The following is a 24,155-nucleotide window of genomic DNA, read 5'->3' as shown; positions in this document are numbered from 1 at the left end:
AGGCCAGTTAATCCTGAGCTTTGCAAATCCTTCCACCCACAATGAGTAAGCTTGAAGTTGTCATGATCGGCCAAGTCTGTTACTTACCTCCCTGTTTGTTAGTTGTTTTTCATGTAGCTCAAATTAATTAGACATTCAATTAACATCGCACTTGTCCTCCTGATCTAACCCTGTAATTGTCAGAGAAGTAAATGTCAGCTCTGCCTGAGCTCCAGTATTCTTTGCAGATGTTATGACATTTAAACCCAACCGGTTAACCTAATAGCTCCTCAATTATCTACAGCGCACTCCCCACAAATCAATTTCTGACCATGTTGCTATTCCATATGCCTTTTCAAATGTGCTGTTTCCCCTAACTGCTCTACGTTAATTGATAGTCTTCAGATAGGCATGACACTAATGGTGTCTCAGCAGATATTCATTACAGGGCTGAATGATAAAGAACAATAACTAGCCCCTTATATTATTCCCACAACCTCATGTTGTTGTTGTCTAACTGTACACTCAAAATAGCAACAGTGTTTTGTTGATGGGTCTTAGGATCCAGTACCACCCAAGGAGTCAGTAGATTAACCTCCCACATCGCCATCCCTGTCTAGAGCTCAGGTAATCTATTCTGATACATTTACCCATAGCTCAATGCCAAGGAGTGAGTTCAGGAAAAGGGCAGAGAATTATCCCGGCTGGACAGTGATGATCTGTGTGAGGGCTGTAAGATACATACCAGCTTCAGAGGAGTTGTTGTCTTTGTTAGGACTGGGATGCACCAGTAGAAACCAGCAGGTTACACTGTGCACTGTAACACACAGCTCGCAGTGTGTGTGTAGTGTCATAGTGCTGAACAATTAGCATGAGGTCAGCCATCTGTGGCCTCTATTCATGGCTGGACGCACCAGGTGCTGTGTCTGATGGAAGTTCATGGGCTCATTCTGCAGACATTAGCCAGAGGGGACGATAAGGGCAAAGAACACATTGAATGTTATGCTTATGTAACATAGTATCGACTTCATCCTTTGTAGTTTTAGTTCTTGGTCACAATAGTCAACAACTATTCAGTGGATTGCTGTAAAACTTTAAAAACTTACAAGCCCAGAGCATGAATCCTAACAACTTGGACAATCCCTTGATATCCTCTTGCATTATCGGTAGGTCAACATTTTTCACAAGTCCAGTGATATATCTGAACCACTACTGGAGGGATTGGCATAAAAGTTGGTACTGACCTTCATGGTTCCCAAACAGTGCATCCCAAAGACTGACTTTTCCTCTAGCACCACGATGATGTTCACATGTTGCAGTACTATTGGATAGATTGCCATTACATTTGGTGAAGATGTTCATTTCTCCATCAGGATAACTTGTATGAATAACTGTGGTTATCCCTTAAATCAGCTATAATCTGTATTTTTATAATAACTCTCATTCTTACAGTTCATGTAACGTTTTTGGCCACAGCAGGCAGCACAGCTTAAAGCAAAAAAAAAAAAAAAAAAAATCCATTGTAATTTGCCTCCACATGGAAAGGCAGAATAAAATTGGACTTAACATAGACGGCCAGAAACACGACTCCAAATGACTGCCAAAGTTGCTTCCTAGCTTAAAACAACATATCAGTGTTGTGTTCACATCTAGTTTCCTTTGTAATCAAATGGCCAAAAGTTACAGCAGGTTTAACTTTTCAGCTAGTACCATCATGAGGTCAAAATGTTAACCTATCCAATACTGTACTTTATAACCAAATTCCTGTGAAATGAATTATATTACTATTTACCTGAGTTAGCCTTGTGTTTACTTCTTATTAGCAAATGTAAACATTATAGGCCTACCTGGAGAATGTTAGCACATTAGTATTGTCACAGTAGTATTTAGCTCAAAGCACCACTATGCTGCTGGCATGAGTCTTGGTCTTGTAAATATGTTTTATTTGCCTGTTTTATAGTTTCTAGAATTGATTAGTGATTTTTTTTTCCCCCACCTGTAGTACTTTAAAAGCTGCAAACGCTGCATGGTTTCTTTTAACAAACCCGCTAGGCATCAAAAGTCTCAGTGGCATCATGTCGACTTTGCAGCATTATTGCCAGGGTTTGAGATTATTCATGGATGCATGAGTTGGGAGGCAGAATTGGGTCCTATTACCAAAGATGTGGAGAAGGTCATTGTTGGCTGCTCTCACTAGACAGAATTCCTCTCGTCCACCAAGAGAGACGTTATCAGCGCAGCTACCTCATTATAAGACCTCCCTCTAAGCTCAGGACCCTGAGGCCAGGAAGGATATTAAAGCTTACAGAAATTTGCTGACATGGTAGGAGAAGCCATTCTCAGCATCAACAGGAAAACATCCAAATCAGCCCACATGGCAGACTCGAGTGGTTCTGGCTTCAAATGACTCGGTGCTTTCTGTACAAGGCTGTTAAAGGAGTTCCTTTACACTTTGATGCTAATGTGATTTATCACTACCCAGTAATCAACAAGTTCTCATTCATTGTTTTTCACTTTGTTTTGGCATTATTCTCCCTTCAAACAGATGGAAATATGCATCAAAACTCTGAAAACATTCTGAGCAGAAACCAAAATATTGAAATTGACAGTACGGACAGTGTACATTTATATTCTTTTATGTATTGATAGTCATCACAGTGTTGCAAAATTAATGTGTACAAGATTACACAGGAAATGCTGTTATTCAAAACATCAGACAAAACTGCATATAATAAAGAATCTTTTTTTTTTTTTTTTTTTTTTTTTACAGTTTTCTTTAAGTTGTTAATTTCAACAACAGAATACTGTAATTTATACAATTATATAGTATGATTACATAATTTCAATATGACACCACTTGAATATTAAGTGTCACCTAGTCCTATGCTTGATTCAGCCTGCCTTCTGTTTAGACTGACTTCTTTGTCCCTGTGTGCCAGCTCTTGTAATCCCCTTAGACGCACCACCTGCAGACTGCCTGTTATGTAAAGACAGGACATTATAAGGGCTGACCAGACTGTCCTGCATCAGAGAGCTGAGCACAGGTTGAAGAGTCACAGATACACAACCAGACAGACCCTCTGCTGGTGGGTTTCCCAGCCTGGGAGTCCGGGGAGAGGAGCTTCAGAGAGAGAAAGAGCCAACTGTTACCTGGCCTTTAATTTATCCCTGATCTAAGAGGAAGGCCATCGTTGAACTTTCCAGAATGTTTTCCAGACTCCCAAGACTGACCCCAGGCTACATCAGGCTGCTGCAGGTAAGTGTGAGCGGGCTGGCAAGTTATGGAAAATTTGATTGTTTTGTTCATTTACCATTCATAAAATAAGAAATGCTAATTTGTTATAAGGGTGGATAAGTTTAAATGTCAAGTAGATCTGTAATCACCCACTGCATATTTTCATTTGCTGTGATTTTTACTCTTAGATGCACAGTGGCACTAAAGCCGTCTGCACTACTGGGTTTTAGGGGCTCAAAGTACTGAGTCAGTAGAAGTTGTCTGCAGTGCATAGAACTTTATTGCAATTTATCTCCACCAGACAGTTCAATTTGTTTTGATTTTAAGATCTTTAAAAGAAAAGTGCAGAAAGCCCTCTTAGCGTCTTGGATTTGAAGTCTCGGTTGCATGGTGCCTGACATGCTCTGTCTTTACTGGTCCTTGAGGAGTAGAAGAAAGCGGCAGATGGAATAACAGTTCATAGAGCAGCCATTGATGTAATGAATATTTTCAAGGTATCAGCTTTATGAGTAAGCACAGTTTTATAGGCTGGGACTGAGCATACAGCAAGTTGGTTTCACTAAGTCTCATGGTGCCATTATGCAGCCATTTTTTTCAATCAAGCACCTCACCAGATTCAGGAGTGACAAGATGATGAAAAACAGTACCAGCATATTATACTATAAATGCCACCCAGGCTACTGTTTCTGTAATTGTAGGATGCATTTTGTTTTAGCTCACAAAACACAATCACTTTTTTTGCGCTGTTTACCACAAACAATGGAGAAATCCGAGCCTACAACAGTTCATTGCATTGTAAATGGAAATGGGAACTGGGTGAGTGAGCCGCAAGAATGGCTTCTTAACTGCCTGTGACACAGCTCCATTAGAAACTATGACGTTTCTATTATTTGCTCCTCTATGCTCTTCATAATAGTCAAGGGCCAATGGAGGAAATTGCCCATGTTGCAAAATAGGCAAGCTCTTTGTTTGTCGGAAGAGACAGACTGCGATTTGGTAAATGAGAGAAGATGGGTTTTTAATCTCTTGGGCATTGGTGGGAGGGTTGGATGAGGTGGGGGCTGAGGTGAGCACATTATGGCTCACTCATTTGATGCAGACGATTGTTTGGAAAACGGGCTGCAAAGCATGTTGTCTTCCTGTGCTGTGGTATTAAGAACTAAAATGTATCTCCATGTATATACTTTAGACATTAACAAATCATAACTGGTTGTTCATTGCAAGGTAGTTGTGTTATTTTTGGATTGCTTTGACAGCCTGTAACAATTCGTTTTACGTGCTCACACCAAAATAATTCAACATTCACCTGATCACATTTCACTTTCCACTTTTCTCCCCCTTCAGACTCAGGCCTACCACAATGTGTCTTTGACGCCTCCAGCTGAGAAAACCATGCCCGGTATGGCGGTGCTGCTGGGGGCTGTGGGGATCGGAATGTGCGGCTACAGTTCCAGGCAGCTGGCTCTCTACCACCGGCCCTCTGCCCGTGTGCTGCAGTGGGTTGGCACACACACTGATGCCACCACGGTGGGCACAGCGGCCCATAGGACCCCCCTCCTGGATGTAACTCGTCGGGCCAATGCCTGCCAGGAGGTCCCACCTCCCTCCTTTGTGGGCCAGAAAGTTCCCTTAAACTAACATGTGATTTTTGGTTGGATTTAGGCGGGCCAACATAATTGGTTGAGTTCCAGTAACTACACTTTTGTACATCCACGATTGTAGCTATGCTGGCCCATTGCACCAATGTGGCCCATGTGCTCTCTGAAGATGTGCTGGTGTGGATTGCTCACTGAACCAGTATGTTGGCAGGAAGCTGGGTGTGAGGTCTTGTAGTAATATAGAATACTGTAAGTAGTGCAACACATACAGAAGTAGTTTAAATTATACTGGATTGCATCAATTAGTCATTAATATTGGAGTCTTAAATGCGCTGAGAGGACGCTAGGCAATGTGAATGACTGGATGAGTACGTAATGATGCTGGAACTTCCCAAAGACTGTTGCTGAATGTAGCTTGAATGAGCTAACATGTTTAATTTGGAGACATTGTGTGTCTTTTTGAGGCCTGGCGTAATAAGGGACTGACGCTTGGCAGTGTCCCTCTGCACACAGATGGTTGGCAACCCTCTCTCTGTGCCCCCCTCACGCCCCACCCCCCCACCCCAACCTTCCCCAGGCAGACAGCCATGTGTAAGTGCTTGAGCATCCCATCCCTGCCCATGACTTCAATTGATTTCCTCCGAGGAGGAGCAGGTGCCATCCATCAAGAAGCCTGGGCATTTGCTGGCGCGGTCTGGCATCGGCTGTCAATCAGGAGACAGCCGTGGAAGGCGCAGGTTGGGGCCGAACCAGTGGCTTTGTGTTTTCTGAAAAGTTACATTCTCCATGAGTTTGGTCAGGGTGGTGGAGAAATAGCAGTGTGGCAGGGCAGTTTTGTGGATAGAAAACATATATTTAAGTTTGTTTAACATTTGAGATGAAGACCTGAGTCATGTAAACACAAATACTGTACACCTTGCTGGATTATGAATCCTAATTCACCTGCCTGAGATACTGCGGGTGGTAGAATGGTGATTCCTCCTGGATAAACCTTTGTCCTCGGTGGGGATTAACCCAGGTAGAGAATCACTCCTGGAACACACACACTCATTAACCTAATCTGGTATTAGAGAGACAAGGACCCATGAGAGGCAGACAGTTCCTGTGCATCCCAACTTTGTACCATTCCCCCTGCGGTGTCCACCATTCGTCCTACTGTCATACATGGATTTATAGATTATGGGATTGGTGTTTCCATTTGGCAGTTAAAGGGGATTTAAGATTTGGCGAGTCACTGAGCGTGGTTGAGAATGCGTGCTGTGCCTTATGGATTGCACAGGGACATACTGTCTTTAAATTTACTGCCTCTAATGCTGAGTATGGATATGTAGAAATCAATTGAATCCGATATGACGGTGTTACAAGTCATAAAAGGGAGACTTTTATTTCTCCATAAACAGAGGACAGGAGAAGGCGGTTTTACTAGTATTCTGGGAAGTTGTGGAAAACAAGGATGGTGAGAAAGTTGAGTGTTTCATCACTTAGAGGTCAGCCAGACCTTGTCATCCATTTTTTCATTGCTGAAGAGCCATTCTTGTCTGTCTGCCAAATTGGACCAGCGGCTAGTTGTGGCAGGCTGGGAGTTTTTAGAGCCCCGGTAGTGACAATTGAGAACGCTAGTGCAGTAGGTCACCAACAAAATTGCCATAATCCACTCAGCAGAGGGATCTAATGGCTCCAACTGGCATCACGCACTGAATTGGTCACCTTACTCATAATGGGCTTGTGATGGTCTAAAAACAACAGGATGTGTTCATACAGCCGAGTGAAAAGTAGAGGGTAAATCAGGACTTTTAAAACTTTCCTTTCAGCAATAACAGATACATCAGATACATGTATGATTCGATGTGGTCCTCCCCTGCTCTAAAATCCAAGTCTGAAAGTATTTGACATGCTGGCACCGAATGCATTTTATAATCATGGTCAAGCAATGCACTCCCATGAGTTTGAAATCAATGTGGGCAGGGGTTGGAGGTTGTGTGATGCACCTGGCTGGTTTTGATGAATTCTCTCTACACTGCAGTGGTGCACAGTGAGCACAGAGCACTGTGCAAACCTATTGATCTCAGTCAGAGAGTGAGGGAGAGTTTGTCTCCTCACTGCAGCAAACTTCCTGTTTCACCCAGCATTGTACAGTTTATGAGGGAGAACAGCCAAGACGGCGCACTGACAAAAGGAATATCTGAAAACATGTTTGCTGTTGGAATAAAATACAGTTTTCCTCCTGTTTGCTGGGAGTTTCACACATCAGTGCTCATCCATTACAATCCATAAAGGTCTACAAACTCGAGTTCAGCTGTGTCCATTTAGAGGAGAGATTCACTGTGTTAGCAATATAATTGATATTTAATGACAAGATGTTAGAAGAGACTTATGAAATAAAAGCATTTGGCAAACACAATACTCTATTGTTGCACTTTAGTCACACCTGTGAGTGTTTCTGTACAGTGCTGTGTTATGAAGTTGTTCTTTTTGAAATAAATATGTCTTTAGCCAAAGCGCAATATGTTGTTTTGCTGTAATTAAGATTAAAGTGATTGGACCACTTTGTAACAGTTTAATCATTCAGCCATGTGTAGACTTTAGAATTCATATGTACTATATCCAAACCTCCCGTAAAAGTCCATGTCTCATGTGATGGGTCATCTTTGTTGTTAGGATAAATCATGTCCTTATTATACAGGGAAAATCCGGACTACTACTATTACTAAAGGAGCTGTGGAAAGGAACGCCAACTCTTTTCTTCTACTGCAGTTAGCACGCTAACCTCCTCACTTTCACTTAGCGACTCACTGTAGCTTTGACTCTGCCCTGAAGATGTAGCGCTAAGCAGAAGGTGTATCACAACCTCTTGTAAATGCAACAATGGCTGAAGCCCTTGTCAAGTGACAATCACCACCGCAGAGGAAACTTACAAATAGCCCCTATAAAGATATGGTCAAGTAAATAAGTTGGGGGGTCATTGACATTCACATCCACACTATTCCCTAAAGCAGTGGTTTACAACCTTCTCCAATTCATGGCTCACTTGAAATCTCAAAAATGTTGGTGGCCCCCATCCAACCTCGTAACAATACAGAGGCCACATAATGCGTTCTCAGAGCACTTTTTATTCTAATGATAATGATTCATTAACATTCAGGATTGAACTGAAAGCAGGGGAAACTTTTTTTTTGATGAGGGAAAGATCACTTGTTGATTCACCATCTGTCTCTTGACTCTCTTTCCTTTTAATTCTTCCAGTTGCTATCCATTTTTATGCTTCAGCTTTTGCCATGGATATAATCTTTTAGAGCACAATCAGACTGAGATAGCAAACAAGTACAGTATACCATGTGGTCTGGTGACAACATAAAAGTTCCTCTCACTGCTTATCACAGTGACAGGCCTTAATATGAGGTAAAAAAACAAAACAAAAACAACAACTATGAAAATAGCTTTTCCACAACAACAAGAATGTTTTTTTTTTTTATTAAAACACTATTTATATTTTTATTGTTTTTATATAATTATATGTTTTCACCAAAATGGTACTGTTTTTCAAATTATTTGTTGGCCCACTTGCAATACCTTCACGGCCCAGCAGTGGGCCCTGGCCCACAGGTTGGGTACCATTGGCCTAAAGTGTTTTTGTGGTTTTTGAGGTTTTTGAAGTAAAAAGTCTTGGCTCAACACTCAGAGGCAGGGCTGATGTTGATCTATACTAGATCCTCAGGAGTCTGAAAAATGCCTGGAGGATCTGACAATACCAATGAACTTCCACCTCCCACCCACCGGTTCACAAATCTGCAGATGCAGGATTCATCAGTGGATATTTTACATCTCAGAACTGAGGATAACATTAGGCAATGAATTCAAAATCATGGTCAAACTCTCAGATTTTGACTTGAATAGGTTTATCCAAAAAGCAGGTGCAGATACTAATATTGCTGCCGCAGACTTCATGAAATAGACAATGTACTAATATGTGCTGGTATTTATTTGCATAAACTCAGACAGCCTGCAAATCCCAAATAGCCAGTGGGCAACAGACATTGGGTAATCGTAGAAAATGTATTTTATTTGTCTCAAACATGACACTTGCTCCTACCAGATTTCTGAATGTAATCTGCAATGAAGTCAGAATAAAAAGGTCATTAAATCCCCAGTTCACAGCAGTTGCACTGGAACATCATCATCCTATTTGAGTGATGTGGGAGTGGGAGCCACATCAAAAGTCAGTGGGGAAGTTTGCATTAAATGTATCCAGTAAAAGTTGGTATTAAAACTGTGGGAGTTTAAGCCTGGATGTGTCTGGTGCAGTAGGTCAGTGGGTCATCAGCCTGTGAGAGTCAGCTTCATAGGAAGTCAAGAGGTAAGTGAAGAGGGCCACCAGAGCCTGGAGGCAACAGGTTTTCCCTAACACAGCCTAACTGTGCCCTCCAGTGGACGCATCCAGCGGTGCCACCGCTCATCATCGCTGTGGAGAGTTTTTTTTTTTTTTTCGCTCTTTGCTTTGCTGTGCGGATTAAACCCCCCCCCCCCCCCCCCCCCCCCGCTTATAACGTTTATATATTTTTTTTTGGTTGTAAAATGTTGCGCAGGTTAAACTTAGTTCAAAGGAAATGCAGTTGCATTCCTCCAGCGGCCATTCCCTCTGCTCTGTGAAGACTCACCAGGGCAGTGCGCTTGGCTGAGCAGCGCTGGAGGAAGCAAAGCGTGGACAAGAACAGTTCTCACAACTCAGAGCCAAAGATTTGGGATTTATTTGTCTGCTCTCAGCGGTTTGTATCAGTTCTCTATCGCTCTTCATCTTAAAGGTTTTGGTTCTAACGTAGTGGCCGAAGACAACTTTCACTTAACTAAACACGTTTTCAAACTCTTGGATGCGCATTTCCTTCGAGCTTCTGTGCCAAAGGTTCGATTGCGTGTTGAAGTGTTTGGCTTACAAACAAAATTAGGTGACGTTCTTATCAAGATGTTTTACCAAATTTGTTTTGCCAACTTGGACTAGTTTTGTTGTTTGATGGCGCGGAATATGCGGCTTCTGTGTTGGTTTTGGCGCATTTCTCATGTGCACAGTTCATGCCCATTCAGATGCAGATAAACCTGACATGCCAACACTTTGTTTGGCACATGTGGTCACACCAGAGTGTGCTGCTCCTGCGGCTGATCTCAGCCCAGTGGCTCAGCCTCTTTGTTTAAACACTCTGATTTTCTTAGCATTCAAATGAGCAGCGTGGGCTCCCTGTTCCTTCCTCGGTCATGCAGGAACTTATAGGGAACCAGTGTTGGTTCTGTTCAGAGCTGTAGTCACTGAACTATTTCTCAGCTGGATAACAGTGCGTAAGTGCCTGACTTCATCCATCATCTCACTGGATGTCCTGTGTGTGTGTGTGTGTGTGTGTGTAGGTCACCTCCACAGTGCCACTTTGGTGTGGGCTGACAGAAAAGGCAACAAGCACCTGCAGGGCCGCATCAGTGGCCCAAACCCCATTACTGCAGTATGGGCAACTTTTCCAGCAAGGACAGCCATGGACTCACAGGTATGTCAGCACACACACACACACACACACACACACTTAGGAATCTCAAACTACTTTTTTAAAACTCTGATCAAATCACTGCCTTTGAATTTTCTTTACACTGTCTGCATCCTGATACATACGTATATTTGGTGCTACACATGGCTGACTGTGTGTGTGTGTGTGTGTTGGCCTCATGTTTTGAGATTCTATGAGAATAAAGCCAGCGCACCTCAAGGCTCTGATTCATGTGGTAGGAAGAGAATAGTGGAGAGAAAAAAGAGGACAGATACAGGAGGAGAGAGCAAACTACAATAGAATCCCTTAAAAAGCGAGGGTGGATAAAGGATAATCAGGAGATTCAAGGCAACAAAAGGAGAAGCAAGCGGAAAGAGTGTGTGTGTGTGTGTGTGTGTGTGTGTGTGTGTGTGTGTGTGTGTGTGTATTTGTGTGTGCACTGAGCGGCAGGAGGAATCTTGGCAGCCCTCCTGCGTGTTGCTCAGTGAGTGGTCATTCTCCTCGCGTCCCTGTGTGATTTGTTCTGGCCCCGCCAGGCCAGCTGTGATGAATCGGCAGAATTCCCCGGCTCAGCACAAGGGCAGCGGATTAATCATAGGAAGCCTAATTCTATCTGACATACACACCCACACAAACCTGAATGGACACACACACACACATACGCACTCTCATTCAGTCGATCTGCCACCCATGGTTGGACGAGCACATTAAGGTTTGGAATGAAGAACTAAGAAGCAGGGGTGGTATGAGAAAGTTATTAGGCAATCCTGTCATTCTTCTCCGGTGATTTGGCCTTACAGCAGGTGGTGCATAACTTTGCAAATGTTTGACTGCTGCTTTTACATCACTTAAGAAAAAGGCACATTCATTTCGCTAGCAGTGAGGCTTTTGTCCAAACAAGGAAAAGGAGGAAAGAAAAGAAGGAGACACGATGTCCAGTGGTTCCCATAGCTCCTCAAGTTATTATTAGTTGTGCAAGGAACGCTGAGAAAAGTAAAAATCACTTGTGTTATTGTAACTGTGTCCAGCTTGAAAATTTATTTGCAGCCGACTGCTGCAAATTCATCTCTATAAAATTTGCCCTCCGTGTCTGTGTGCGTTCCTGAATGTGCAGAATGAGTGTCGCAGCGAAACTGTGGATGAGCAGTCCAAGAGGAATGTCTCTTTTAAAGCGTCGTCAGGGGCATGGCCTGGATGTTTGCCGCTCAATAAGGCCCTTGTTGTTCTGGTCATTTCACTGAATGGTGTTCTCAGTGTAAACATGCCAGATTAGTGACCACGAAACTGTTTCCTGTTGTCGCTCTGTCCATGATTCAGTTGTCTGGTCAGTTCTATGTGTCTCTCGCAATTACTCAGAATTTAAAAAAAAAAAAAAAAATTGTGTTTATTGTTACTTCACTCGGATGTTTGAGCTTTACTGTGCGGGGTGATGTATGAGCTGTTTTCACTTTCATCTGCTGAAGGGGGGAAGTTTCTCGATGATTAACTCAGATCTCGGATAAGGATAAACATGATTTTGTGACATCTTACACAAGTGATGTGGAAACTTAAAGCCTCCAGTGCACATACAAAGAAAATAGACATTTCTGTGAAGTAGGAGACATCTTGTATCCAGTAATCTTAAAATATGTCTTGAGGGGCTCTTGAAATGTGTATTCTCCATTCTTATCTCATCTGAATTTAATGTTTTTTTTCTTTAGGGGCCCATGGGGAGAGTTTCCACACTCCTCCTGCTTCTCCACAAAGTGATGTGCCGGCTTTCATGCCTGGCGGTCCCCAACTCCTTCAACCTACCTCGTCTGAACCTTCGCTTGCAGCCCCAGTTTCACCTCCACCCCCAGTACCATTCATCACATCCATTGGGAAGAAATCGCAGCCCACCACCCCGACCACCCCGACCACCCCCAGCTCTTCCAGCCTTGCTCCTGATTGCAGGCCTCATTCACCACTCAGCTCCAGCAGCTCAACCACTGGCCCTGGAGTTAGCCCTGTGCGTAACAAACCAGCAGCTATTGTGGTTAAAGGAAATGCTGCTTTGGGGAGGAATGGGGGTCCTCCAACCTCTACTCCAAGGACTCCAGGATCCCAGGGTAGGACAGTGGCTGTCAGCCCTACTAAGAGCCCCTCTTCTCTGTGTAGTGCCTCACCTTTGGTGGGCAGCTCTTCAGGGCAGGACTGGAGAGAAAGGGACAGTGGTCTGAGTCAGTCTTTACTGGCTCGTAATGAAGCTGGGGACGGCCATGGTGAGGAGCTGGAGAAACTGCTGGAGGAGTGTAGGACATCACTGGGTATCACTGCCAGTCAAGACGGGGCCACAAACACATCAGGCAAGAGTGATATATACTGTTATACTTGTAGTGTTTCAATGTTTGATACATTTTTTCCTGAGTATACTTTATATACTTCCAATAAATAACGTTCAGGCCTGCAGAATTTTGGTTTGAAAACTACACATTTTCATGTAACTGTAGGCTTAACATTTCCTTCATCCTTCATGAGAAGGGCAAATCCATGTCCTTGACATTTCTTTTTTGTATTTGATATGCATGCGATGCCTTCTGACATTTTTGTGTCCTTCCCTCAGAGATACTGAAGCATCTACTGACAGAAGTGAAGACTTTGAAGAATACTTTGCAGGTGAGACGTGTTTGAAAGGTTGTTTGTTTTTCAATATTCTCTATCAGTGGTTGGGTGTGTGCTCAGTATGATACTAATGGTAAGTAACCATTGGCTAAACCCCTCTCACAAACAGCAATTGTTCATTCTCAGCTTGGCAACTTTAACTACGCCAGCCCTGTCTTTATTCGTGTTCTTCTTGTATTTACACAAGCTACTTTGAGCGCAAAAAAAGTATGTTCACACTGACAGTTATGGAAACATGCAGTGCACTATGAGTACATGGCTGTTGCACTCGTAACTGTACAAAAAATGGAGTGAAACGCTGGACACTTCTCTTCTGCAACGGTTGCCATCTTGGCTACGTAGCGATAGGGGAAGTATCACCAACCTATTGTCAAACTTGTTAAAATGGTGGCCGAGGAAGCTACAGCTGCAACAAAAACAATACGAAAATCAACATACTGGTACGTTTTATAACCAATCAGCCAGGAACATTAAAAGTTTGCCGGGGACAAAGTTTTCAACAAACTCATAATGCTAACGTTCGCTTAATTAGCTAGCTACAGCTGCTCTCCCTCTGTCCGCTTTGAAAACTCCTGATTTTTTTTTTAGACTGGTATGTGCCACATGAAAGTTAAAAATCATGACATATGGAGTTAGCTGGTAACCAGGAAGTGGGGCTTCATGAATGTTCAATTAGAGGTCAAAAAAGAAAGTAATTTTTGTGTGTTCATGTCGAGGTTTGTTTTGTATTTCCAACTAAAATGTGCTTTTTTTTGTATCTAGTCCTATGTTTCAACGCACCAGAAAAAACAACACAATCTATCAATGCAAACGTGACACACTCCAAGTCGCTGTCGTGCTTGTGACCTTTCATCCAGGAGATAACGCCACAACACGCCCTGTCACTTTCCACCCCCCCACCCCCACCCGAATCACAATAGGCCCTAAAATGGCCCCCTTGGAGTTCTAGCTTTGCTAATGGAGGTCTTCCTGTCCTCTGCTTCTCCAGAGAGGCCCAGAAGAGGAAAATCTTTGAGCTCATCTACTGTTCTAGTTTCTTGCAGCTGATCTTCGTAGAATTGATCAGAGATGGCTGCATGTGGTGGCTCCATTTGAAAGGAGAACCTAATTTTTGAGCGTTAGCAGCAGGACACCTGTTGCTGTCATTGTTAAAGATTTAAAAGTGTCGAGTGTGAAGACTCCACTACACCGAGACCCTTTCACAAACGTTTCAACCTGAAAGTTTATTTTACCTTTCTCTGATCCAGGCACAAGATGTTTGTCCAGTAGAGCTATTTTGGACAGACCCATTATTACATCCCAAACCCAAAGTTGGATAAGCCATGCACAATAACATTCTTCAGTCCAATTGCTCGGGCGATTCATGCTCTTATGAGGATGGTGATATTCTGCGGTAATTTCCTGTCAGTCGTTCTTTCCAATGCCTGACCCTCCCTTATGAGGATTGTAGCCAGAGGCTCCCAGCTTCCTCTAGATCTGCCACAGATTACAACAGCTGGAATATGACCTGCAGTATGCCTCCCTCGACAGCACCTCTTTTCTCCTCCTTTCTTCCCTCTGTGACTCTCCTCGCTTCTTTTATTCTCTTGTTTTGTATTGGAATCAGAATTATTTTCATTGCATTGTATTACAAGCAAGTACTAATGTGATGCACATGTAGTCCACTTCTTCTCCTCCACACGTCCGTGGTGTCACTTCTTTCTCTACTTGATATTCTATCCCTGCTCCCTCCTGTCTTCCCTTCCCCTCTCCTCCACTTTCCCACATCCCCATAAGGACCTGGAAATATAAGCCTCGTGCAGTTCAGCTAAACCTCAGAGAGACTGTGGTGTAGTACTGAGAGGTAGCCATGTATTAAAAAAATCAGGGCAATCCAACACTGTGTTTACATGGGCCCTCCGTAGGGCAATGTAAGCTAGCTCCTGTCCTAGGAGCCTTTTTTGTGGAGAGCCAGAGAAGGGGAGTGCAGTGCGGAGGAGGGGGTTCACATTCGGCTGTTCGGGAGACAAAACTTGTTTTGTTTTGTGCTGTGTGGGGTGGGGTGGGGTGGGGGTTGGGGGGTGCGGTGCGGTGCAGCTTGAAGTGACTGGCTGAACATGTGTTTTTGTGTGTGTGTTACACGTGAGATGGAGGACTCACAAACACATACAGATGCATTGACAGTCTTGGCGAGTACAATTGGTTTTAGCTTTGTAGGGAAGCTGCCCCCCCCCCCCCCCCCCCCCTCCTTCCCTTGCTGTGCCTCTCTGCCTTTTCTTCATTCCCTCATTCTTTCTCCATTAGAGAGCTGACCGCTCCTTCCCGAGCGCAAGAACTCAAAACAATTACCCTACAACTTCTGCTGCGATGCTCCACCCCTTCCTCTCTCTCTGTCTTCTTCTCACCCCTTCACTATCTTGCCCCTCCCTTCCTTGTCTGTTCTTCCACTTCCATCCATCTTTTCATCTGACCCCAACTTGCTTAAGCCTTTTTCTTCTGTAGTTCTGACCTCCTGTTTTTTTTTTCCCCAAGTAATTTAAGTAGCCATTATTCTTCCAGTCACATTCTATCAGCTAAGCCTCTCCTCCACGCCTCCTCATCTGTCTTCATCCACACTTTCCAAACGCTGCTGTCTTTCTCTGTCTGTTAAACAACCATAATGTATTTCTGATGTACTGTAGTTAAACTGAATTCTGAGAAAGGACACATGATTACCCAGTGTGCACACTACTAAGGATGTTATCCAATGTACCATCTGTCTGTGCTTATGTGCACCACCAGTCTCCAATTGTCTTAACCAACAAAAATGAAAACACTCTATTCATGGCTGAGTAGTGGGTGGCATGTCAGATTTGTGCTCCCTCCTGGACATTTAGTTGCTCTCAAAGCCCTGCTTTGGAATCAGTTCCAGGTGAACACTGCCGGAGATTTCCTGGAATGATCTCCAGGTTCTATCTGCTCTCTTTTCTCCTCGCTAGGCTGCTCCAGACTCAAAAAGGTGCTGTATCTGGAAGCCACGGAGGCTGTTCACATGGAGAATTTGGGAGTTGGAGGAGGTGGCTTGTGTGCATAGTGTGTCAAATTTGCTCTGCAGAGTAAATGGCAGTGACTTGGGACCCTTTTCTTTGATGTATGTGGATGTTTAGTTATGCAACTTGTAGGCTCTCTGAAGTTATTTCAGTAGCCATTCAGGGGATATTTTGGCTATTTTGTACTGTGCACGTGTGTGACTGCTATAGAGGGGGTGAAATGTCCCTTGATAGGCACAAGAGTGTATTCAACCAGTTTTTGAATGCACACCACAGACTGAAAAGCTGAAGAGAGGAGCCATTACAGAGTTGGGATGTTTCCCCAAGTATGTGTTAGAAAGACTGGGTGTGGAGGTGAAATAGGGACAGATGGTTAGAACACACACACACACACACACAATCTCCAAGAGTGTTGGCCCCTTTCCAGGAACTGTCAGGAAATCAGATGTGAATCAACAGCACAGACAACAAGTGTGTCTGTGTGTGCGAGTGTGTGTGTGCCTGTAGATGCTGGACACCACATCTGGTCTTGCAGTGGGGCACTAGGTCAGATCTCGAGAGACTGAGCGAGTGTGTGTGTCTCAAGACTGACAACCCACGCCCTTATCTCAGTGTGAACTGAGGAGCGCCCCTTCCTGTTTCCTTAAACAGACATGCTCCAGTTGGAGTGTCCACATTCAGATAGCAAAGACTCTCTGAAGACAACATCCTCCAGATCGTAGGAGGTGTTTTTAGTATTCCTTAATATAGAACTACAAATGGAGACCACTACCCTGCTATTCATTAGGGGGAGTGTTCTCCATTTTGCCCTCAACGTGTGGATGTGTGTGAGAAAACTTAACAATGTGGTTTGGTGGTGAGGTAAAAGAATAAGGGAGGTGTATGTGTGGGAGAGAGAGGGGGAATATGATATGTATATGTGTGTGTGTGTGTGTGTGTGTGTGTGTGTGTGTGTGTGTGTGTAAGTGTAAGTGTAAGCTTCCAGTGTAATCAGGTCCAGCTGTGGTCTTGAGTCACTGGTCAGATGAGGGAGCGACTTGGCTCAGATAGTGCCTCCTCCTCCACGTCTCTATCCATTCCTCATCTAATCACCAACCTTCCCAACCTTTCCGCTCTTCAACAGTCTCCCTCACATCACTCTTGCTTACATTGCTCCACAGTCTGAATGCTTCCTCCATTAAATCTGTGTGTGATTTCAACTACTTTTTATTGTCCTCCCTCTCTCCTATTCCCTTTTCACATTCCCTCTCTCTTTTTATGATGATGGTTGCTTAAGGTTTTTTTTTTTTTTTTTTTTTAATGCTGGTATCGGTTTCCTCTTGGCTTCATTGGTTCTGAGTGCGTCTTTTGATGTCTGGGGTGGTGTTTGTGCATGTCCACGGCAATGATGCTCTTAAAAACTGTAAACCGTGTCTACCTTAGTTACCTCTCATCTTGAAACTGAATCTGTTTCAGTGGAAGAGTGCAGCTCATTTCTAGTGGGTTACAGTGGGTAACAAGGAGAATGCTTATTGAACCACAGGAATGGTGACACAGAAGGCAGTTTCACAATGCTCCCAAAGTGTTGCTTAAATGTGTTTTCTATGTCTTTGTCCAGACTTGTTTGGGGTCATGTTTTTTTTTTTTCTTAAAATTAAGCACACATTCTTGGTTCGTTGATTTTAGATGACATGTGTAAAACCTTTCGGCTGAGTTTTGCCTCATTAGAGATGACTTGCCAGCGCCATTCCTCTTTGCTTGCTGAGGCTTGCCACTCAGTTCAGTTCAACTTGTAGCCTCCTAATGAGTTGTCCTAATGAGTTGGTCCCCTAATGTTGCTCATTTGATTTGATTTGATTAGTCATTGTCTGCTGAGGGTGCATCTATGTCTGCTTTTGGCACTCAGACGCAGCTGGGGTTTAAAAATGCCTATTTTAGTCCTTTGTATGGAGTGATTGTGGGAAATGATTTACAGTAAAATAATGCTTGTCAAAGTGTAGCAGCATGGTTTACCTGTTTATATAGTGCTGAAATGAAAACACAAGCTGCATGTATTATTGCTACAGACTAGGGCTGCACAATTATTCGAAATATAATTGAAATCGCAAAAAGACCAAGTGCATTATCCTTCATTCCAACTGAAAGCGTGTTGCGTATTACAACTGCAATATTTGATTTTGGTTATGAGTTTATTTTTAATTGCTTTTATTGCTTATTGTAATATAGCTACAGACACCGGAGTAAATTTGAATAAGATTGATGTTTTTCAGAGTTTGTAATAGTGACTTTTGTGAGCCATGCTAGCAAGTAACGATGAATTGTGATCGTTATCACCCTGTAATCCTTTAACATTTTAGTGTCATCATTAGGTCAAAATTTTTGTATAATTTGTCTAGTACTTTGTGTTATGACCAAATACCCAAAAAGCTAATTCCCATGTTGGTCTCCAGGTCTTGTTAGAAAAGTTTTACCTGCAGTAAATGTGCATTTTGAAATGACTTTCCAGCCTTAGTAAAGTGCAGAGGTATTTAATATGAATAATTTGAAGTATCTAGCAGAAATGTATGGGCCAAGTATATTTTTGTGTCGAGAAAGGTCGTCATAAACCTGGGTAAGAGCATTAAATATAGTGGCTAGCACTGTTGTATGAGGTGAAATCAGAGAGAAAACATTTAGAAAGAAAAACTAGATGTGCTGATGTGTTGAGGCTAATTGTGTGCCATTATCATCTTATCTTTTAGGAAAGACAAGGCACCAAAAATATCAGTTTGTGTTATTAAAAGCATTTTCAATCAGTTGCAATAAAAAAAGTTATTTTGACGTGAACACACCTACTGTTTCCCTTCCAGACGGAGCGTGGGGAATGGCTGCAGTTCCAGGCGGACCTCCAGGTGGCAGTGTCAGTGGCAGACCGCCTGAGAGCCGAGGCAGAAGAGGAGCTTACAGCGCTCAGAACGGCGCACAAGGATGTCGAGAGGGAGCTGGCCGCCGCCCAGCAGAGACAGAAGGACGCTGATATGCAGCTGGTCACTCTGAGAGGGGAATTAAAGGAGAGCAGGCAGAAACTGGCAACGCTCACTCACGCTCAAGGCAAAACCAATGCTCAGGCTCCGTGTCAGGAACCAGAGAGGGCCAACGCAGAACCAACAAGCACTTCTGAGAGCAAAGAAGGGACCCAGAGGGGCGTGGACAGGGCAGCGTACAGGTTGGGAAGAGAAGCGATGGAGAGTAGAAGTGAGAATGATGTGACGAAGAATGTTGTCAGCGAGGAGACGAGAACAGACTGTAAGGGTGTGGCTAAACGTTACCTGAGAAATCTAACCAATGAGGATAGAAGTGGAGAGGAGTTGCGATCCACTGAGACACGAAGGACAGTAACCACAGAGAGATCAAGGTGCGATAAACTGTTTGCCCTTATGCCTTTTGGGGAATATATACAAAAACAAGTATTACTTCTGCAGCACATTACTGATGCATCATCTTGTGTGGGTGGCTCTTGAGTGCGATCAGACAGTCAGATATTTAAAACAAAGCCTCTTTCACTACTTAAACATTTTTGTCTCTTACACGGCATGCAGTAATGGATAACTATTACCAAATTTGGTCAGGACTGTGATTGTGGCCTCTTTTGAATGTGTTGCACTCAATCCACAGACTTTTACAGGGCGTCTCAGCTGGAGCTCAGTGGAACAGCTGCCCTAGAAAAAATATCATCAAAAACATTTAGTTTGTTTGTTTTTTTGTGTCTGTTCTCTTCAATGTGTATTGTATTATTACAGAAGCCTGTCCAGATTACCTGCCTCTTCAGACTCCCTCACTGTGCAGAATGGAACCTCCCAGTCCAACACTGCCACAACAGTTGGACCCACAAACAAGGTGAGATACTTTATCTTGGGGAAGATTAGTTAGATTAGTTGTCAGTTCTGTATTGGTTGTTGGGCAGTAAATGCTTATACATTTAATCAATGGTTTGTTGTAAATACAAGGATTTTGCCCTAATTTGAATTAATTGCGTTTCTTTCAAGAACCTGGGGCAACTAAGAGGCCGAAGAAGTCTGGATTGTCAAGAGAGCAGGTCAAGCACTGACATAGGTATGTGCTTCTGTACAATATAGCCCATTTTCCACTGGTCAAAATACCCACTAAGACCCACTAACATCTGGCTTTTGTCTGTGATGGAGAATGGAACAATATTTTCATTTACACCCAGGTCAAATGACTCTGCAGTAGATGTGGGTATTAATCAGCTTCAGCTCTAATCAGCATTGATGTAAACACAACAGCCAGGTGAACACGCTAATTTTCACCCCTTTTCTGTCTTTGAGAGCACACAGGACACCGTAGACACACCTGTCACCTGCCCAGCCTAGTGCTGTTTAACAGACTGCGACAGTGAGCTGCAGCCCCGAAATAAGTTTAAAAAACACCCAATCACTGATCGAAGCGTCTCACACGGAGGCTCCGACACTTTTACAGAAGCTCAAATGGCTATGTGTGATATGAAAGGGAATGCACGTGAAACACAAAACCGCTCTGTACTCTCCCTGCTCAGCACTAAACAGCAGACAGACAAAGTGAGTGATTGGCTGGTGAACATATTGGAGCAGCTTGCATCTAAAGAGCCAGAGAAGATGATGCTCAGCGTCTGCTGGATGTGTAAATAATATTGTTTGCTAACATCTCTGTTAAGTAAGGCAGGTTTGTCGCTTGTCTTTGCAGGAAGACGTGAGGAGTCTCTAAACAAGTACAATGCTGCCCTCACAGAGTTACCTCCCACCAAGTGAGTCCACACACACACACACACACACACACACACACACACACACACACACACACACACACACACACACACACACACACACACACACACACACACACACAAAGTCGTGCGTGCACCGCCAGACCATTGTTTCCAAGAGACCAACCTAATTGCTACATCCTGTGTAAAACTAATTACTTGTTTTGACTCAAGTACATTTGTCTGCTGAACTCATAAAGCTCAATATTGGGGCCAAGACACCTCTCTCATCCAAATCAATGTTTTAATTAAGTTTTCCTTTCAATACCAGAGTTAACTGTGTTTTTTTTTTTTTTTTTCTCCACAAACAACCGTAGCTCATAACAGCAACTCCTGTAGTTTTAAAATAAAACATCTGTGGCCCTCAGCAGTTTGTATCTTGTTGTAAGGTCCCAGGATGGTTTCAACCCACTGCTGCGTCGCCATGGAGGCTCCAAGAGAAACTCACTGCTCCGCTGGTGTCAGATCCGAACCCAAGGCTATAAGGTGATCCTGGACATGATTTAATGCATATGTCTTTTTAAAATGAGCTATTGAGATTGTATTTTATTCAAATGAAAATTTAATTTTTACGTAGATCAAATAAAATGTTTTTTTTTTCATCCAAGCAAATGTTGCATTGATATTTTCATCTTTCACATAATGAAACATGCATCTGTAAAAATATGTCAAAATCTGCATTTTGCATGGATGGTAGTGTATGCTGTTATACTGCTGTTAAAAGTTTCCTGATTTTCCTTCTTGGAATTCAGGCTTGACAGGATGGCTCATTTAATATTCCCCTTCCTGTCTTTCCTCTCCTTGCAGAATATAGACATCACCAACTTCAGCAGCAGCTGGGCTGATGGTCTCGCCTTCTGTGCTGTCTACCACACCTACCTCCCCTCACACATCCCTTACAGCACTCTTACTCCAGAGAACAAGGTAGGAACTGTGCCTGGCATCTGTGCAATGAATAGGACCGTTTGATTTCTAGTGTTCAGCTTATCGATTCATTCTTTGCAGAAGGAGAATCTGAGTCTGGCATTCAAAACAGGAGAGACGGCTGGGATTGCACAATCCCTGGTAAGCCCCAGTTTATTTTACAAGTAAACCATTTTACAGTAAAGCCTCACCTGACTTTTCTATGATGGATGCAATGTTGAGTTTGAGCTTCTCAACTTATTTGAAATCTTTGTCCTGCAGACGGTGGAGGAGATGCTGAGAGCAGGTGGTCCTGACTGGCAAAGGGTCCTGAGCTATGTGGAGAGCGTGTACCGTCACTTTGAGATGTGACTGCTGCAGGTACTGACAGACAATCCCATACTGGATCCTTAAGGACTCATCAAAGGAAACTCCTGAAGTTGTTCTGATGACGGCTGCCTGAATACCATACCACACCTTTGGTATGTGTCGGGAAACTGGAGAAAAAAAAACAAACATTTAAAGCTGCAATTTGAAACGTGACATTAAAATGTTATTTTTCTTTTTACTTTAAAGTGCAGGATATAACAACATTAACAATGACAAAAAGCCATCATAACAAGAGGACGTAGACACTGATAAACATCAGCTTTTTGTTCTCTGGTCATTTCCACTTGTTTTTAATGTGACTTTACAGCTCAGACAAGAAAAGGAGTGTGGAAAATTTTAGCGCATTGGACATACTTAACATATTAACTGAATAATTGTGTTTACATACAATCAAATTTCCCCTACTGAATCGATGTGCGTGTAACACTGGATGGAAATCTTTGTTTAGCCCTTTTGTTGAAAACATATTTCATTATTAAATTGTTACAATACTACATATATTGATACCCGATAAAGGCTTCATGTCAAAACACTCCTTTCTCTAAAAAACAAGACTTTGGAAATTTTAATTTGCTGCTGTCGATTGAAGTTTCCTCTGCTTTGTTGTCTGTCAATACGAAAATGTCCAGGCCAAGGCTGCGGAAGTGATTTGATTGATTTGTTACCATTGACTCCACTTTCAGAATTTATAAGTTTCATATTCTTAATCAGCTGACATTTCACAAACATCAGTATGTAGTCTGAGGAATTCAGACACATTGGAAGTAGACAGCTTATCCACTTGAGAGAAATGTGCAGAGGTGAGCATCTGACCAGCTGAGGAAGAGGAGGAGGAGGAGGGAATGGCTAACAAAATGCTGCCTTTTTAATGTAAAGTGTTGCATATTGTAGCTTTTAAAGTAAAGGTTATGATAGACCACCTTTATAGAAATTCAGAATATGTGGAGTATGGTGAATGTACAGAATGAGTTGCTGTATATGTCTCCACACTGGTACTTCACTGGCAGAAAGTACTGTATTACAACATGTCTTTCGTCAAATACCTTTTTTTTCCCAATATGTTTTGCCTTTTAACCTTGTATGTGATGCTTTGCAAAGATTTCTGTTGTTCCTGGCCCTTTTAGCACTCTGTAAATATGCACTTTGTCAGCACTTTGTCGGTATAAGAATGTAATGATGTACAGTGCAGGTTTGACAGAACTGCTGTAGTCTTGTTAAAAGCTCAGTAGGCATTGAGTAGCAAGGCTGCAGACCAGTCAGAAGACTGGTCCAAGTTCAAACTTCTCTTTTTGAATGGCAGTGCATGTTTTCTCACAGGAAACACTGAGATGTGGCAGTGATCAAAATCTAAAAAAAAAAAAAGTGCCTCCAAGTTATCTCAAGTGTGCCAGTGCTGTTTAGGTGCTCAGGGATGTGCATTGCAGGAGTGACATGGAGCAAAAAATACAAGCTTACACAGGTTTGCACATCCGCTTTCAACACAATGTCACGTTCCACCTGCATCCTCACAGATGCACAAACACACTGTCATATTTCACCAGTGCTGAGAAACTAAACACCAGGTATTGTTACGACATGTTTAAAGTCGAGTTTTTTGCCAAAGTCATAGGACAAATACGCCTTGTATTGTAAAACATGTTTATATGTAACTAGTGTGGAAAAAACATGCCAAAGAAATAAAATATTAATATGAAACAAATAATAACGTGTTGTGTAAACATGTATTTCCAAAAGACTGGACCACAAGTGTCCATTTGTGAAGTATTCCCATCTCTTCCTGTGTAAAGCTGAGCTTTGGAGTGATGAGTTAGCCTTGAGTCTGCTGCCTCCTGCTGGTGAGGAAGAGTTAATGCAGGCTGTCCCTGTGCCTGTTTCATCATGTTCCTTAGTGAACATTTTAATTACTGCTCAGTGGTTAAAACAGGCCCCACAATGTCAGCTATTCTCCTCCATGCTACTGTTTTTGCTACAAACTCTTATGTGTAACCTGTATTTTTGTGTCACACTGGCATACAAGCAGTATGACATCTTTTTCTCAGTTAAGTCGTAGATGTTTTTAGACTGAGAGCATTAGGACAAAGTTAACGTCGTTCTCCATCC

General features: G+C 42.9%; 2 protein-coding genes across 4 annotated transcripts; both read left to right on the top strand.

The window, feature by feature from the left end:
* The first annotated feature begins 87 nt into the window (after positions 1 to 87).
* LOC139632756 (uncharacterized) lies at positions 88 to 7,360 on the top strand. The gene is made up of 2 exons (XM_071497937.1): positions 88 to 3,235; positions 4,559 to 7,360. The coding sequence occupies exons 1-2, from the start codon at positions 3,185 to 3,187 to the stop codon at positions 4,850 to 4,852; spliced, it is 345 nt and encodes a 114-aa protein (XP_071354038.1). The 5' UTR covers positions 88 to 3,184; the 3' UTR covers positions 4,853 to 7,360.
* Positions 7,361 to 9,363: 2,003 nt separating this feature from the next.
* LOC139633112 (cytospin-A) lies at positions 9,364 to 23,786 on the top strand. 3 transcript variants are annotated; one of them, XM_071498539.1, is made up of 12 exons: positions 9,366 to 9,575; positions 10,204 to 10,337; positions 12,035 to 12,661; positions 12,919 to 12,971; positions 18,814 to 19,358; positions 19,744 to 19,840; positions 19,990 to 20,056; positions 20,684 to 20,744; positions 21,152 to 21,248; positions 21,570 to 21,686; positions 21,768 to 21,827; positions 21,948 to 23,785. In XM_071498539.1, exons 2-12 carry the CDS (start codon positions 10,298 to 10,300, stop codon positions 22,035 to 22,037), a joined length of 1,854 nt encoding a protein of 617 aa, XP_071354640.1. In that variant the 5' UTR covers positions 9,366 to 9,575; positions 10,204 to 10,297; the 3' UTR covers positions 22,038 to 23,785. The 3 variants fall into 3 exon arrangements, with proteins under 3 accessions (XP_071354642.1, XP_071354640.1, XP_071354641.1); XM_071498540.1 differs by lacking the exon at positions 9,366 to 9,575 and adding an exon at positions 9,621 to 9,752 and having other exon boundaries at positions 21,948 to 23,786; XM_071498541.1 differs by lacking the exons at positions 21,570 to 21,686; positions 21,768 to 21,827; positions 21,948 to 23,785 and having other exon boundaries at positions 9,364 to 9,575; positions 21,080 to 21,210.
* The last annotated feature ends 369 nt before the right edge of the window (positions 23,787 to 24,155 follow it).

The sequence above is a fragment of the Trachinotus anak genome, unplaced genomic scaffold (genome assembly GCF_046630095.1).
Source record: "Trachinotus anak isolate AG129_WGS33_773 ecotype Australia unplaced genomic scaffold, CSIRO_AGI_Tana_v1 ptg000015l, whole genome shotgun sequence".
NCBI lineage: Eukaryota > Metazoa > Chordata > Actinopteri > Carangiformes > Carangidae > Trachinotus > Trachinotus anak.
This window is presented reverse-complemented; position numbering and strand designations above follow the sequence as displayed.

What these genes read in the sequence shown, in the direction of transcription:
- LOC139632756 (XM_071497937.1), top strand. Translation starts at nt 3,185, where the DNA reads ATGTTTTCCAGACTCCCAAGACTGACCCCAGGCTACATCAGGCTGCTG. An exon ending in GCTACATCAGGCTGCTGCAG is followed by an intron (nt 3,236 to 4,558) that starts GTAAGTGTGAGC and finishes CTCCCCCTTCAG; the next exon opens with ACTCAGGCCTACCACAATGT.
- LOC139633112 (XM_071498540.1), top strand. Translation starts at nt 10,298, where the DNA reads ATGGGCAACTTTTCCAGCAAGGACAGCCATGGACTCACAG. An exon ending in CGGGGCCACAAACACATCAG is followed by an intron (nt 12,662 to 12,918) that starts GCAAGAGTGATA and finishes TCCTTCCCTCAG; the next exon opens with AGATACTGAAGCATCTACTG. An exon ending in CAGGTCAAGCACTGACATAG is followed by an intron (nt 20,057 to 20,683) that starts GTATGTGCTTCT and finishes TTGTCTTTGCAG; the next exon opens with GAAGACGTGAGGAGTCTCTA.